Below are 15,853 nucleotides of genomic sequence, written 5' to 3' on the forward strand. Positions count from 1 at the left end.
ACGAGGGTTGTGTAATACACTGGAATATTTGTAAGGAATCCTGAAGGGATTGATTTTGTGATCTAAGCATCAAATAGATTTTAATCTCCTCAGGATATGGTGGGGTTTTTTTTGTTTGTGGGTTTTTTGGTCATTCAAAGCAGTGGACAGACTACTGGCACTCAGCAAATAAATCTGAAGTTCATAGTGCCACTGGAACCAGCAGTTCAAATCCTGGCAGGACTCTGCATAAGTTACGTTTCAGAAGTACTGGCAACACAGTCCATTTGGACTGTGACGTTTGAGATTGAATGCTACACAATTGCTATATTTTCTCAAACATAGATTTGATTATTGAGACAGATTTTACAGAGCAGTTTTACAGCTGTATGCCTAGAGAAAATACTTAATTCATTCTAAAGGGGAGATGCATGATCAAATGTTCCATGCTCATTTATGCTATTGGCGCTGACAGCAAGCACTTAAGATTGCAAGTGGAAATGTGTCTCATGAGCAAAAGCATTTCAATCGCCCTCCTTTTTTTTTTTAGAGAGGCAATTTATATGCAGTACTGAATTTTCAAATTAGGATGAGCATAGGCTGATCACTATTGTAATATAGTCATAAAAGAGAAATAGAGTTTGAGGATTCATAAAACAATATAGGTCCATCAGCTACAGTTTGTTTTTTATATTTAAACAAATGCCGTAAGTATAAATGTCACTCTTTTCTTCTCTGAAGGAATTTCACATGAGAAGCTAGAGAATAATGTTATTGTCACATTAAAGGCGAGACTAAATTCAAACCTCATATTTCACTGTAAAGTTTAGGACAAGTCTATTCTCCCCTTTGAACATTACACCCCATCCTCCCACTGATCTTAGGAGTTAGGCACAATCATCAATGACCACTTTAAATGTATCTCACACAGTATTTTGAAGGGAGGCAGTGCATGGCCTTATAGAGATGCTTTCTTGCTCCTGGATGTTTCTCTAGCGAGTGGTTCAGGACTCAAGAACAGTGATTTCATTTTTTTGCTCTTCTCTCCCCTCACCCCTGGCTCCAAAATGGACAACCCACTCAAATGCAATTCCTGCTTTGAAGCCCCACAAAATAAATTACACACACATTCAAACAAGTAACATACTGTATATTTTTTTATTTGTGGATAAAAATTAAGGCTCACAGTACTTGATATCATTTCACAAGCAGAAAAATGTTAAAAAAATTGAGAATGATGGGAAATACCTCACCCCCCCAATACAAATTCCTTTTAAAATGTTGACAATGTCTCACTGAAGACCTGAGGTGAACAAGTTGTACAGGGCAGCTACACTTCTGTTTTTAGTAAGCTATATACTAAATTTACTTATCACCTAATGTAAAAAATATGATATTCTCCCTTTGCATCTGGCTGTACTACATATGTCGACTCCATAAAGTACATTCAAGAACTGCTGGGATGGCAATTGATGTCAACCTCACTAAGAATAACCCAACATTTCCCAAATGTATAGAATGGGTATTGAACAAAACGGGTGGGAGATATTTTAAGACCTAGGAATCTTATTGAAATAAGACATTCTGTTCATAATGCAATATTTTATATACCCTAAATATATTCTAATATTCATTTTTCTAGTAAAAAAGATGTCCCTAAAAATATGGGGTATGTCAAGTTCCACTTTATTAATAGAGACCTGAAAGCAATCTACTATGGTGTAGATCAGATATGATGAAAATATATACATCAAACTTCAATAGACACACTGTATACATGTATATACTATAACCACAGTTAAGATGCAACTCCTATGACAATTTGACTTAAGTATCTAATGTGCACCACATATGAAAAATGTTCTTCCTGAATGTATGTATGTTGCAGTCAATAGAGTACAGTTTATTTAACTCTCTGGATGCTATGGTCAGACTGTGTACTGTATCTTCTTTTGAGTTACATCATAACTATGAGACTATATACTCCATATTTATTTACACGGATGCCAACTAAATAAATGCCTTAGAAGAAGAGTCAGAAAAATGCCAGAATTCTAAGAGTTAAAGAGATGCCCTCTAATTTCGGTAACAAGCTTTAGTGCTTCATTCTCCATTTCCTCTCCCCTCTCTTTGCTCTCAAGGTCTAATTTAGAACATTCGCAGAACTGGTGACAGCAGCAATAATAGCAAGTTTACGTACAGTAAGCGACAAAGGCTATATAGTTATATTTAGAGAATATTAAGTATCTCTACAGCTCACTGAAATGGAACTGCCTGTATCTACTTGTGATTGTGTCATTTGTGTATTATACATCTCTACATTCAGGAAAATAACTATCCTCAGTACAGTTATGACAAAAATTAAAAATATAGTATTAAGGCCATAATTTCATCAGGGAGTTTTGTTAAAATCGAACTATGGAAGAGGAGTTAAAAGGGCTGTTTTCAAGAGGACTGAAAGATGGAATATTTTTCTGTCCCAATGAATAACTTTGGTCATTAAAGTTACTCTAATTGTAAGTTTTTACAGCTCATAGTCCAATAGTAAGACTGCATTATATATAATAGCAATACTTCACTTACATAGCACTTTTCATCCAAAGAGCTCAAATAGCTCTACAAGGATGGGTATGGTAATTATCCCCATTTTACAAATGGGAAAACTGAGGCACATCGAGGTTAAGGTTACATGACTTCCCAAGGTGTCAAAGCAGGAGAGTTAGGATTGGAAACAAGTCTCCTGACTTTCGGTCATGTGCTCTAGTCACTAGAGCCTTCTGCCTCCCTACCCCTAACAACATTTCTACACTGTGAGATGATCATTAAACTTTTCAAAAAGCTGGAAGATGCTTCTGTACAATATCTCACCCCATAACTAAGATACATAACTCCCAAGTGGCATAGGTAGAAGTATTATGACACTAAGAAGTGATTAATTAAACTAAACTTTTATAGTATAAGTTTATGCAGTAGTACTAAAAATCAAAAACATGTGGAATCAAATGGTGGTCTACTTGTTAAAATAAATGTTTATCAGCCACTATTCCAGTTAAAAAATATATATATGTAATGGAAAAATAAGTGATCAGAGACAGCTCTGAACTACCCCACTTTATAACAGATATAAGGTAATTTCACAGCTGAATGAAATACAGTTTCAAAAATGGACATAATGAAAAGAATGAATCTGGATACATAATTAAGGTTCCAACTGTGCAAGTATCTAGTAAAGCTGCTCAGGTAAGAACATTTAACTGTTACAAGAACAACACTTCAAGGACTGTAGTTATACGAGATTCCCAAATTCCTTAGGTGGCTGGAAATACTTGACCTTTGGCCTCAACATACTAGAGAAATATGGGTAGTCCAATATAACTATATCCCTTCTTGTGAGTTGCCCCTTACTTAAATAGTAAACAGCAATATACAAATGACTGAAATAATTTGTATTGTGCTTGGCTAAGTCACCTGTGATGACAACTAGCTACTCAAAGAGTATAACAATCTTAAAATCAAACTCTGTACAACACACACAAATACTTCCCCTGTGAAAGGAAATCTCTATACTTGGTAAGAGTTTACTATATAAACAAAAATGCAGGGACAGGCGGTGGGATGGGATGGGCTGTTGTGCAGGAGTTTAAAAAACAGCAAAACTGAACTAGGTCACACTAACTAGAACCGATAGTTCTGATGCAACGAGCTACTCAAACTTCACTCCCACTGTTACCATTGCATCAGAGTCCCCAGAGTATATTCTGTCTTATATTTTATACTACCAGACACCATTAAATGTATATTGAAGCTTGATGAGAAATACAGATGTACGTGTTTGTTGTCCACATACATTCTCAATCTGTCAAGAGAAAGTGATGTAAGAGGGAGTGAGCAGAAAAAAAAAGATGAAAGGACATTTCATATTATTTTAGCATCAATCTTTCAGAATTCAGTGTTATTGCCATGGGCTAATACTTCCAACAATAAAGAACAGGCTTACCAGTACACAGCAAACAGATACACATTAATTCCACAACTCAACAGTACCCACTACTCCATTTGGCAAAATATTTATTTATAATAAATCTGTTCAAAAGCAGTTGGTCACATTAATTATTCATTTTACATTTTTAGGCTGTAACAATGATTTTGGTAAAAGTAAATAAACTGTCTCTTTTTACACAGTGTACAAAAACAGAGACATTGAAATGACAGTAACAATAAAACACATGAAAACAGGAAGAATCAGTAAAGACAAAAGGCAAAAGCAATATGAATCTGTCTGCGCACAGGCAATGCTGCCATGATTATTTACCCGTACAAATCCTCAGCCCCACTTACAGTTATCCCCAACATAGCTCTTAACTGCAGATTTATGCTCCAGGAGAGGAATCAGATGTTATGTAGCAGCTCCAGTCACTCTTTTCACAGTACTGCATGTCAACACTGGGAATGGTTTCTGATATAATTTAAACTGCACACAGTACTTTAATAGAAAAAAAACAAATTGTTACTCCCATTCAGTAGTCCCTGGTGGCTTTGATGTCAAGTCATACATCACCCGAGAAATGCCAGGAATCTTCTTAATCTCTGTCACCATCTTCAAAACAACCTATGATGAAAAGGAAAAAATCACGAGACATGATTTACTTTGGAAAAACTGCATACTACAAAAATGGAAATATTTAAAAGAAAGTTCTTTACCATAGTAGTCTTGAGGCAAACAGAAGAATCAACAAATACTACAAGTACCTGACACCAATAAGAAAATACAAAAAAAAAAATTCCCTTACCTTTACTGACTTCCCCGTTACAATTAGGACACCAATAAAAAAGTGAGAGTCAAGTACAAAGCATTTCCTTTGACATAATAAAATTATCTTTAAAATGTTCCTAATTTATAAAAATGAAGCAATCATACCAAATTTCAGTGCCTCATAAAATACTACAGTTAATAATTTCAAATTGGCAAAGTATAAAAATAAAAATGTACTCCTCAACATAAGCTCCACTCACACAAAAGTTACAGCCTGAATAAAAAGATGAACTTTAAATCATGCTCTGGACAAATGAAGTCTATAGGAACACCAGAGAAAGAATGTTCCACAGAAAAAGTTTCTCTATTGAGAGCCTCCTGCCTTCCAGAGTTCAAAAACCAGTGATCATCAGAAAGACTGCCCCAGAATGAGTATTGAATAATAACTTGTGGATCTGATAAGAAAGTCTCATCTTCCTTGCAAAAGAAGAAAGCTTGCCAAATAATTTCCACAACTTGAAGTGCACTGACAGTGTATATATTTTGTTCCAGTGTGTATTGTTTAGTGTGTACTGCAGAGTAATATATAAATCCATATGCCACAACACAATATTGCTATCCACAAGCAACTGGAATTTTAAATCAACCTCAGTTACTTCCTTAGGTTTACATTTCTTCCACACATTCAATGCTATTTTGTTTCAATGCTACTATTCAACATTATGAGACATCAAAGCGTTAAAAGCATAAACATGCATTTAAGATGTAAAATTAGAAATTTAAACTCCCAGTTAAAATGAAGATCCCATGTGAGTACATTGGAATAGTTTACTATATTACAGTTACATTTTTAACTACCTATATTTTTAAAATCTATGACATAAAGACTTCCCTGAGCAAATCAAAGAATTTATAATCATACGTATTTATGCTACTCTGACCTATGCAGGAATAATTTCCAAACACAAACTTTAAAAAGTGTGAATTAGGATTGAGACAATTAAAAATAGTAAACCCAAGAAACTCAAAAGGTCAGATTTATACCATTCTTTACACATATCATATTTTTTTAAAAGCTTCAAAGTACATGAAAATGGTGGGAACGGCCAAAATTAGCAAAACAAGTGCCTAAGGTTGGGCTCCCAAACCTGTGTAAGCACCTCAATATAATGTCAGTTTTTTTGAACTGCTGAGCAAACCACAACTCCCACTGAAATCAATGACTTTTGAAAGTTGGGCTGTTTCTAAATATGGAAGTATTTAATTCTAGACCCTTGAAAGGCTTGAAAGTTTTGGTGAATATTCTCAAGTAGTGTGATTTTTGACTATTGTTGCCTTGTTTTATCAGCCTGTCACAACATCCTTATGGGCTTATTCTATGGCAGGGTTCTCTTTTAAGTATAGTACACTTACAAATCAAAACAGTAAACAGGAGTCAAGTATTACATAACATTTCCAAAAGTTATCTTAAAGTTGTAAGTTATAAATCACCCAAAAAACAGACAATATGAAAATTATCTTGGGTTACAAGCTCACTCCAAAAAGAATTAAAAATAAATAAATAAATAGGAACAATTACCTCTTCTGGGATCTCACTGCCAGGAGTTGCTGCAATGCCTGTCATGAAGTCACTAGTGATAAAGGTTCGAATAACCACAGATCTCTGGCAGGAAGGTTGTTTCTGTAGGGGGTCTCGGTCAAAATGCAATGGTGTCAAAATTACTGGCATCTGGCTGATTTTTCCGGCATAACCTTAAGCAAAATGGTGATAAAAGCTTGAAATAATCACGTTGCCCTAAACAGATTATTTTATTCCAATTATGCGTAAGATATGCATGGTGACGGAATAAACCTTTTCATCACTTTCATACTGTAGACAGACAACACAATATACAATGAAATATACTGAAATGGACAAGAAGTTTTTTGAGCTATAGTTTTGGGACCACCCCCAAAAGGATCATGTTGCCCCTGTAAAGGATCTTCGTGACCATACTTTCATACAATATTAATGATCTATACATTTAAACTACCAGTATTGCCAAATATGGTAGGAGCCCTTTTTACAAAAAACAGGGAATGCAGAACTCATTCATATAAATGGCTGATTTCAGTGCAAATTATGCATATTGGGAGTATCATCCAAGCACCCCGCTCCTATTTTTCAGTATCATCTAAGAGGAGATATGACATATCTGGCAGTGAGCTCAGGGAGGGTTTCTTCCTTTTAGCAGAGATTACTGAAAAATATTACAGAAGGGAAAATTCAGATTGAGTATCAGGAAGAGCTTCCAAGTCGTGCTGTGAAACAGTAGTCAAAGAGTAGTAGTGGAAGTCTTGCAAAGAGAGGTTATTTACCTTGTATATTCCATCAAGAGCATGCCCCTGAGGCTGGAAGATTTTTACTAGCAATGTCGATTAGTTAGTCACCAAATCACTCTGATTAACAGCTTCCATGCAGAGAAGGATAGATCTTGCTCCCCCTTGTTTACTGATGTAGAAAACTGTTGTCGTGTAGTCTAACATCATTGGAATGTGCTGGGTTTACAAGAGTGCTAGGAATTGTTGCAGGCCTTGCAGATTGCTTGCAATTCTAAGAGGTTTTATATCTGCATCCTGGGCTCTTGCGGAGTCCATGTCTCTTGCGCTGTACACTCTTTTGGATGGGCATCCCACCACAGCAGGGAAACATATGTGATCAATGTTTTCTCAGGTGGGGGGGACGAAAGCAGAGGAGCATCCATTTGCTCCTTGTTGCCCCATCAGCCTAGAGAATCTCACACTCTGTGAGGGAACGAGTCTAACTTGCCCATACACTGCATACACCAAACTTTTCTGCAGGTGACCTCTTTCACATAGCAAGCCTATCAGTGCGACCTCCCCCCTTATAAATTAAAAAGGCCTTTTAAAATATATTTAACACCATTATAAATGCTGGAGGCAAAGCGGGGTTTGGGATGGAGGCTGACAGCTCGCAGCCCCCCCCATAAACTTGTGACCCCCTGCAGGATTCCGACCCCCAGTTTGAGAACCCCTGGCATACACTGTTGAAAGCCAAGGCTACAGGCAACAAAGGCAGAGCCTCATCAAGGGCATCACACAGGTGCAGGAAGCCATGTGTCCTAGGTGGATGAGGCATGAATGGACTGACATCTATGGGCTCAGTCTGAGCTGGGAGACCAGAACTTTTATGGACTGAGGAAGATATTCCTTGACACCAACAGAGTTCAGTGTTGCTCCAATAAACTATAGTCTGCGTGGGACATCTCTGTTTATACAAAGTCCTTGCAAAGAGCAGGGATGAGGCTGCTCTCTGTACCTCCAGCTGAAATCTTCTATCACTAGGGAATCGTTGAAGTTGGGGAAGACTGATGAACAGTGGTGCCAGAGTGAGCTGCCACTACTGACAGCACTTTTGTACTCTTGATGCTACTGCAAAGTCAAAGGGTAGTATCTGGTACTGCTGGTAGTTCGGACCTACAAGGGATGGGATGTTTATATGGAAGTAGGCATACTTCGGCTCAAGAGCTGTGAGCCAGTCGTTTGAGTCAACATTTCAGCGGTGATCCTTAGGATGGGTCTCTATCCTCCCCTTTTCTTTTTGTGGATGAGGAAATATTGTGAATAAAACCTCTTTCCCCAGTACTGAAGTGATACTACGTTAAAGCTCACTGATTGGAGGAGGGAGCTTACCTCTTGAAAGAGCATCCTCTCAAGATCTCAGAAGACAGACAGGATAGGTAGTTTTGGAGGGGGAAGGAAGAGGAATTCTATGGTGTAGCTGGAATGAATGATGTTGAGAATTCACCTGTCTGTTATCATACACCAGGCTTAGGAGAAGCAGGTTAGTTGACCATCAGGTTGTGTATTAGGGTTTTTGGTCAACAGAAGTGGCATCTGGGGTAGTATGCAGCTCTCAAAGGTCCTATCAATGGTATTTCTTTGTGGGAGTTTTGGGTTGGAATGAAGTGTATAATGTTTTCCCTGCTGAGGTTTCTGCTGTTTCAGCGTGGTTCACAGGCCCTCTGGTGGCAGAAGGATACAAGTGCTGGTCTATGCTTGTAAGATTATGACCTATGATATTTTCTTTTTGGAGATGTAGATCCCCGTAGATCCCCAGAGAGTGAAGGGTTGCCTTGAGTCTTTCAATGAGTGTAAGGAATCACTGGTCTTCTCACTGTATAGGTTGTTACTGTCGAATGGCAAATTCTCTAGTGTAGCTTGGATTTATCTGGGGAATCCAGAAGAGTGAAGCCATAATTTCCAATGGAGGACAACGGCCATTGCCACCAACTGGGAAGCTGTTTCTGCTGCATCAGCTGAGGCCTAGGGGATGTCCTGACAATCAATTTCCCCTTCTCAAAAAGAGCCTGAAACTATGTTCAGCCCAGGGGTCGGCAACGTTTTAGAAGCGGTGTGCCAAGTCTTTATTTATTCACTCTAATTTAAGGTTTCGCATGCCGGTAATACATTTTAACGTTTTTTAGAAGGTCTCTCTATAAGTCTATATATTATATAACTAAACTAGTGTTGTACTGTAAAATAAACAGGGTTTTCAAAACGTTTAAGAAGCTTTATTTAAAATTAAATTAAAATGTTGATCTTACGCCACCGACCCACTCAGCCCGCTACTGGTCTGTGGTTCTGTTCACCTAGGCCGGCAGCAGGCTGAGCAGGGCCTGTGGCCGGGAACCCGGCTGGCAAGGGTCCGTCAGCCAGAACCCCAGACCAGCAGTGGGCTGTGCGCGGCTGGTGGCCAGGACCCAGAGGGCTGGGGGCAGAGGGCTGGAGTCAGGGCTGGGTATGTGGGGGGTGTAGGTGTCAGGGCAGAGGGGGCGCTGGGTATGGTGGGGGTGCCAGAGTCAGGGCTAGGTTTGCGGGTGGGGGGGGTGAAGGAGTCTAGCAGAGGGCTGAGTATGTATGAGGGAGGTATAGGGCTCAGGGCAGGGCCTGGTGGGGGGTGCAGGGCTCAGGGCGTGGTGTGTGTGTGGGGGGGAGGTCAGGGGTCAGGGCTCAGGGGAGAGTGCTGGGTGACTGCCCCCCTAAAAACTCTCAACCCCACTGCTACTTGTCCCCTGACTACCCGTTCCTGGGACCCCTACCCCCTATCTAAGCCTCCCTGTTCCTTGTCCCCAGACTGGACTCTACCTCCTACCTGTCCCCTGACTGCCCTGACCCTTATCCACACCCCCATCCCCAGCCAGACCCCCAGGACTCCCATGCCTGTCCAACCACTCCCTGTCCCTTGACAGGACCCCCAGAGCTCCCGACCCATCCAAACCCCCCACTTCCTGCCTGCCCCAACCCCTTTCCACACCCCTGCCTCCTGACAAGACCCCCAGAACTCCCAACTCATACAACGCCCCCAGCTCCTTGTCCCCTGACCACCCCCCTTCAGAGATGCCCCCACCCAGGACCCTCCTTGCTCCTGGTCCCCTGACTGCCCTGACCCCTATTCACCCCCTGCCTCCTCACAAACCCCGGGACTCGCATGCCCCATCAACCCCCTCCCCCCCGCCCTTAACCACCCCCTGGGATCCCACCCCCCCAGCTCCCTGTCCCCTAACTGCCCCCACCCCTTATCCAACCCCCCTAGCCCTGGGCCCCTTACCATGAGGCTCAACTCAGAGCTAGATACACTGCTCCGCGGGAGCACACAGCCCCACCCTCTGGTTGAGCAGGGAGCATGTCTGCCTCCCTGTGGAGCCAAACGCTGCCTCACGGGAGCGCGCAGCCCCAACCCCCAGAGCGCTGCGTGTGGCAGCAGGCCTCCAGGGGAGGGGAGAAGGCGGGGGAGGGGATGGCCAATTGCTGTGCTTGGCCCCGCGCTCCGGCTCAGAAGCGCGGACCCCGCGGCTGGCCGTGCCGGGAGAGTGGGGCTATTTGCCCACCCCGTGCGTACGGCTATGCTTCTACTCCATGCCCCCCATGGGGGAAGTGGAGGGCAGAGCAGAGCGCGCCGGGCTGGGCAGGATTTTTAGTGGCATGCTGGAGTCCCAGCAGGCTTCAGCGTGCCATTAAAAATTGGCTCGCGTGCCGTCTTTGGCATGCATGCCATAGGTTGCCAACCCCTGTTCTAGCCTCTTGAAGGAGCTTCACTGTGAATTCTGCAAATTCAGATTAATTGATGATATCATATTTCAAAATTAATGTATGAAAACTGGCTATTTGAAATTGCAGGATGGTTGAAGAGAAAACTTTCCCCCGAGGAGATCCGAATGGTCAGTCTCTTTATCAGAAGGAGTGGACCACAAAGCCGCCCAAGCAGCTGGCCCTGGGGACAGCCACACCAGCCACTGCTAGAGCGGCTCTGCAGCCAGCCATTCAGGCAGCCCCGCAGCCAGCCACACGGGCTGCTGCTAGAGTAGCCCTGGGGCCAGCCACCCTGGCCGCTGCTCGGGCAGCCCCAGGCAGCTGGCCCAGAGGACTGCCTGAGCAGCAGCTAATGCGGCTGGCCCCATGGACTGCCTGAGCAGCAGTCCCAGGGATGGCTGGAGCAGCCATTGTTTGGCGGCCCCCAATAGCAGTCATGGAGCGGCCGAGCACTTGCTGCTTGGCAGCCCCCGTCAGCTGGTGCCACTGGCCCCAACCCTCCGCCAGCAATGGGCTACCTGAGGCTCCCCCTTCCCCCTTTAAGATTTAGTCAGGGATATTTATGGTAGCAGTCATGGACAGGTCATGGGCCATGAATTTTTGTTTATTGCCTGTGACCTGGCCATGACTTTTATTAAAAATACCCATTACTAAATCGTAACCTATTCATCACGAAGTGATTACATATGAATTAACCACAGCAATAGGTAACACAATCAGACGATTGCATAAGTTGATTGGATACATCAGGCAATCTTAGCTGTTCTAAGATGGCCTCATTAATGGGAAGTATCATCTTGATAGGCCCTGCAGTCTGTAGAATGTCCAGAAAGTTTGTGAAGGGTCTCTTGCACTTCCTCCAAGGGAGTCTGGAGTGTGTATGCAACCCTCCTAATAGGTCCTGAAACTGCATGAAATCATCAGGTGGAGAAGAGGAGGCTAGTACAACTGCCTCATAAGGGGATGATCATGATATTCCAGTTGGAACCAGGATTACTGTCAGTTCCAGTTCTTCCTCCTCCAGTGGTTCTTGAAGTTGAGGCGCCTCTCTGGGAGGGAAAATATGATGTGATTCCTGGTGGGCATGTAGATTCAGGATAATGCATGTACGGATCCCATGGTCCCCCGAAAGACCAGTGAAAGGGGGTCAAACATCTGTTAGGGAGATTCCCCTGGCATAAGGCACCATCAGTCATGAAGAAGGTACCCTGTTTTATCAGGCCATGATGAATCCTAGGAGACTCTGGACCCTCTCTTTGGGTTAACATCCTATCCAGGTGGGGAAGACAAAACTCCCAAAATAACATTTGATTTCTGAGGGAAATTAGGCTCAAATTCTAAGGGCGGTAGAAGATACAGGAGTGCAGCTTTCTCTTTTGTGCCATTCCTGGACCTTTCGCAAGGATCAGGTAGGGGAGCAGTTGGGTCCAAAAGAGGATGAAAATATCATCAGAAATAGTGTATATGTGCCCAGACACATGGGGGTGCAGAGTCCTATTCCTTTGTATAAGAGCTGGTCTCTAGCCAGGCCCATGGATGTCAACATCTCTTTATCAGATTGCAATGGGACCCCTAGTTCAGGGACTCTGGGTGTTTATCCTTGGTCAGTCCCGTTCCTGCAGTCGGTACTGGTTTGAAGGCAGACTCTTTGAAACCTTGTCCCTTATGAGCTTTTGAGCTTCCCATTCCAGAGTGAAGAGTCTCATTGGCTTCGATTATGGTGGGGAAGAAGTCCTCCTTTTGGAAGAGGATTTCTTTCCTCCTTTATTAGAAGATTTCCTGCCTTCCTGGTGCCTATAAGGAGGTTGCCTTGGCTCTGATCAACCCCTGTATCAGAGGTTAACAGTGAAATGCGCTTCTAGATACATTTCATTTTACAGCGAGGTCTACCTGCTAGGGCAGTGGTTCTCAACCGGTGGCCCGCTTGTGGCCCAATCAACACATAGCTGTGGCCCATGTATCATCCTCAGAACCATATCAGTAGTATATACATTGTGTGGATGCAGCCCACATAACACAGAGCGCTGCATATGAAGCCCACAATGGTAAGTAGGTTGAGATCCACTGTGCTAGGCTCAGATTGGGGCCTCATTACACAATCAATATGAAATTTCCTATATCTGTAGTCACATACTTGGTGAAGCTGGGGAAGGATTGGCGAATAGCACACTTCAAAAAGAGACATGAGCTTCTCTGAGTTAGTAGAGACATTTCTGATAGTTGTCACTGACCAGGAAAGTCCAGAGGCAGGAAATACAGTTTTTGAATCCTGGGATGTTGGGCATAATAGTTGCCCCATGGGGGGAAAAGGGAAGGACACATCAACGCCTTATTTAATTTAACTAGCTAAACACTAAAAGCTATCTAAATATATCAAATTTATTTATATTATTTACAGGAAAACGCTGAAGGATTAACAGTGGAAACTGAAGGGTTCCATCTCAGATCATGAGGTCGCAGAAAGGAACAGGGGATGCTGTTAGTCTGCACCACACCTTATACCCTTGATCTGAAACATAAGGTAATGAGCATAGGCATGGACAAATGGACATTGCTAGCAAAATTCTTCTGATCTCATTCGCACGGAGCACATGTGTACCCACAGTGGAATACAAATAGGACTAGACTGGACAAAACGCTAGAAAACAAAGAGTAGGAAACAATTCTGCATTGTAGGTAGATAGAACTACATAAAGATGTGAATAAATTGTTACGCTCTCCATTCTGTCATTGGGATTCATTGGGCCAGAGGGGCCTTATCCAGTTTGACTTGCATAACACAGGCCACAGAATGCCACTTAGTAATTCCTACACCAAACTTAACTTCTGAAAGAACAAGAAATATATCTTTTAGCAAGACACCCAATCTTGAAAAACTGAGAAGCCACTTCATCCTTTGGCAAAGCTGTACAATGGTTCCTTGTACAGCTTATTTCCAATGTCAATTAATCTAGCTTCAACTTCCAGCCAAAGGTTCTTGTAATGCCTTTGTCTGCTAAATCAGAGAGAGACCATTAATATCTCTTCTCTCCATTTAGGTACTCATTGTCCCTGATCAAGTCACCTCTTACCCATCACTTAGATAAACTACATGAATTGAGCTCAAATCTCTCACCGTGAAAACGTAATGGTTTTTCACACTAATTCACTGAAAGATTTTGCAGTTTCTCATATTTACATTCCTTGAGTAAAGACAATCTGACACTGGCTTCTCTCCAAGAATTTATCATCTAAGTGCTTGCCATTAGTGAATCAGACTGGTAAGATCTGTTTAACAACTACGTTAACATAGGCAAGATATACACTGTCATAAAAGTGTGTAATCACATTATCATGATCTTAAATGATTTATAGTCACATTTTGTCTTTTAATTCTTAATTCATCTTTGTTAAACATTTTCAGACCCAGCAAAGTCACTTAGGAGCCCATGTCCCATTTTCAAAAGTGACAAACACTGAAAGTCAATAGGACATAAGAGCATAAGTCATTTAAGTGCTTTTGAAAATGTTACCCTTTATGTTTTGCTACTGCTGGGTTTGGGGTTTCAATGGTTTTTAACTCTGCAAACAAAAAGGAGTCAAAGTCTTATTCCTCAGTAACTTGATTTGCAAATAATGGAAGAAAAAATAATATTTAGGTGAAATTGATTAATGGTCTCTCATACACTTACTATGAACCTCTCAAGCTCTCATATGTAACTAAGCAGTGAGCTATATTAGAACTTAACTGAACCTATACATTATCATATTCCCAGACTCGGTCTGTAGTTTAGGCAGTAGAGGAAATTAAACATTTTCTCAGTGGGGCAAGTGTTTAAAGCGTTACTGTGCACAGGCTTGCAGTTGTTGGTTTTAATATTTCACAGTGTTAACTTGCAAATGCAGTTTGGCCTTTTTATTTTAAAGTTAAAATTAAAAAAAAACTTGGTTGCAGATGGTTTGATCATCTCTGTAGGTCTGGCTTATTCTTGATGAGCTTCCTTGTTCTCACAAAACAAAATGATCTTGGAAGAAATCTGGAGGTTTTTCTTTACACAGTTCATTTACTCCCGGTAAACACAGATGATTCTCCTGTCTATATAAATCATTATTCAGCAATTTATTTGGAAGTCTTCTATTTGAAAGCCCATTTAGGAGTTATCTAGCTGTCATTCTTTTCTGTTTTAACCAAGTCAATTCTAATTTCTTGAGAGGAAATTGAAAACTTCTTAGCACATTCAGCCCACTCTTCACTATTAAGCAACTTCTTCATACTAATTTTTTGCTTCTCAAGCCCTCAAAGGAAGACAGGAAAAACTACTGTTCAGCTTGAAGAAATATCTCAAACTTCAGATGACACAATTTTTTTTTTGCTCTCAGCAGGTCTGGCTACACTTATTCAGAGGTTTCCATTGTTTAATGTTTTAAATTCTCTCTCAAATATTTAATGTTTGGTTAAGCAATGAATATCACTACAAGTGAAAATGGTAATAACCTCATATGTAATTTCATAACATTGTGATTCATGCACACAATTCCATAGAGAAATGGGAAGTGCTAGAGGAAGAAACTGTTACCAGACAAACAAAGGATGAATTCATAATCAGGCATTATGTAGTGTCAGAAAATTACTTTCTGAAGTGATTTCTGTAGAGTAATAATATTAAATACCCTCTAAATTTTACTCTATTTGGGCAACATTTAGCGACTCATGCCATTCATCTCAGGATTTAAAATAAGGCTTCCACCACATTAAGTAGTGATTTTTTGAAGATACACAGCACAATTTTTGGATAGTCCCGTTCTAAATCTGTAACTACATATTGATTTAAGAATTACAAGCATTTTGCGACAAGCACAAGCTAATGTATCCAGGCCAAACACTTACCAGACTCCCTGAGAATATTATGAGCCTCAAAATCAGCTTGGCGTAAAGTGCTGAGGACTCCGGTTGTCAGAAAAGTGGGTGTAACATCTGTAGGAGGTTCTTTGACTGGTGGACCGAACACATAGACAACTCTAGGAAGATAAAGTAGATTGTAGAAAAAT

The 15,853-nt window shown here is 41.4% G+C and overlaps 1 protein-coding gene across 1 annotated transcript in view; it reads right to left on the reverse strand.

Annotated features, from left to right (window-relative positions):
* Positions 1–4,022: 4,022 nt before the first annotated feature.
* The window catches only part of GMPS (guanine monophosphate synthase), a 67,453-nt gene continuing 55,622 nt past the window's right edge, over positions 4,023–15,853 (reverse strand). Inside the window, exons 14-16 of the mRNA XM_030574636.1 lie at positions 15,693–15,823; positions 6,312–6,484; positions 4,023–4,588 (exon numbers count right to left, since the gene is read on the reverse strand). Coding sequence (XP_030430496.1) covers positions 4,487–4,588; positions 6,312–6,484; positions 15,693–15,823 — 406 coding nt within the window. The 3' untranslated portion in view covers positions 4,023–4,486. The remainder of the gene's footprint in view (positions 4,589–6,311; positions 6,485–15,692; positions 15,824–15,853) is intronic.

The sequence above is a fragment of the Gopherus evgoodei genome, chromosome 9 (genome assembly GCF_007399415.2).
Source record: "Gopherus evgoodei ecotype Sinaloan lineage chromosome 9, rGopEvg1_v1.p, whole genome shotgun sequence".
Lineage (NCBI taxonomy): Eukaryota > Metazoa > Chordata > Testudines > Testudinidae > Gopherus > Gopherus evgoodei.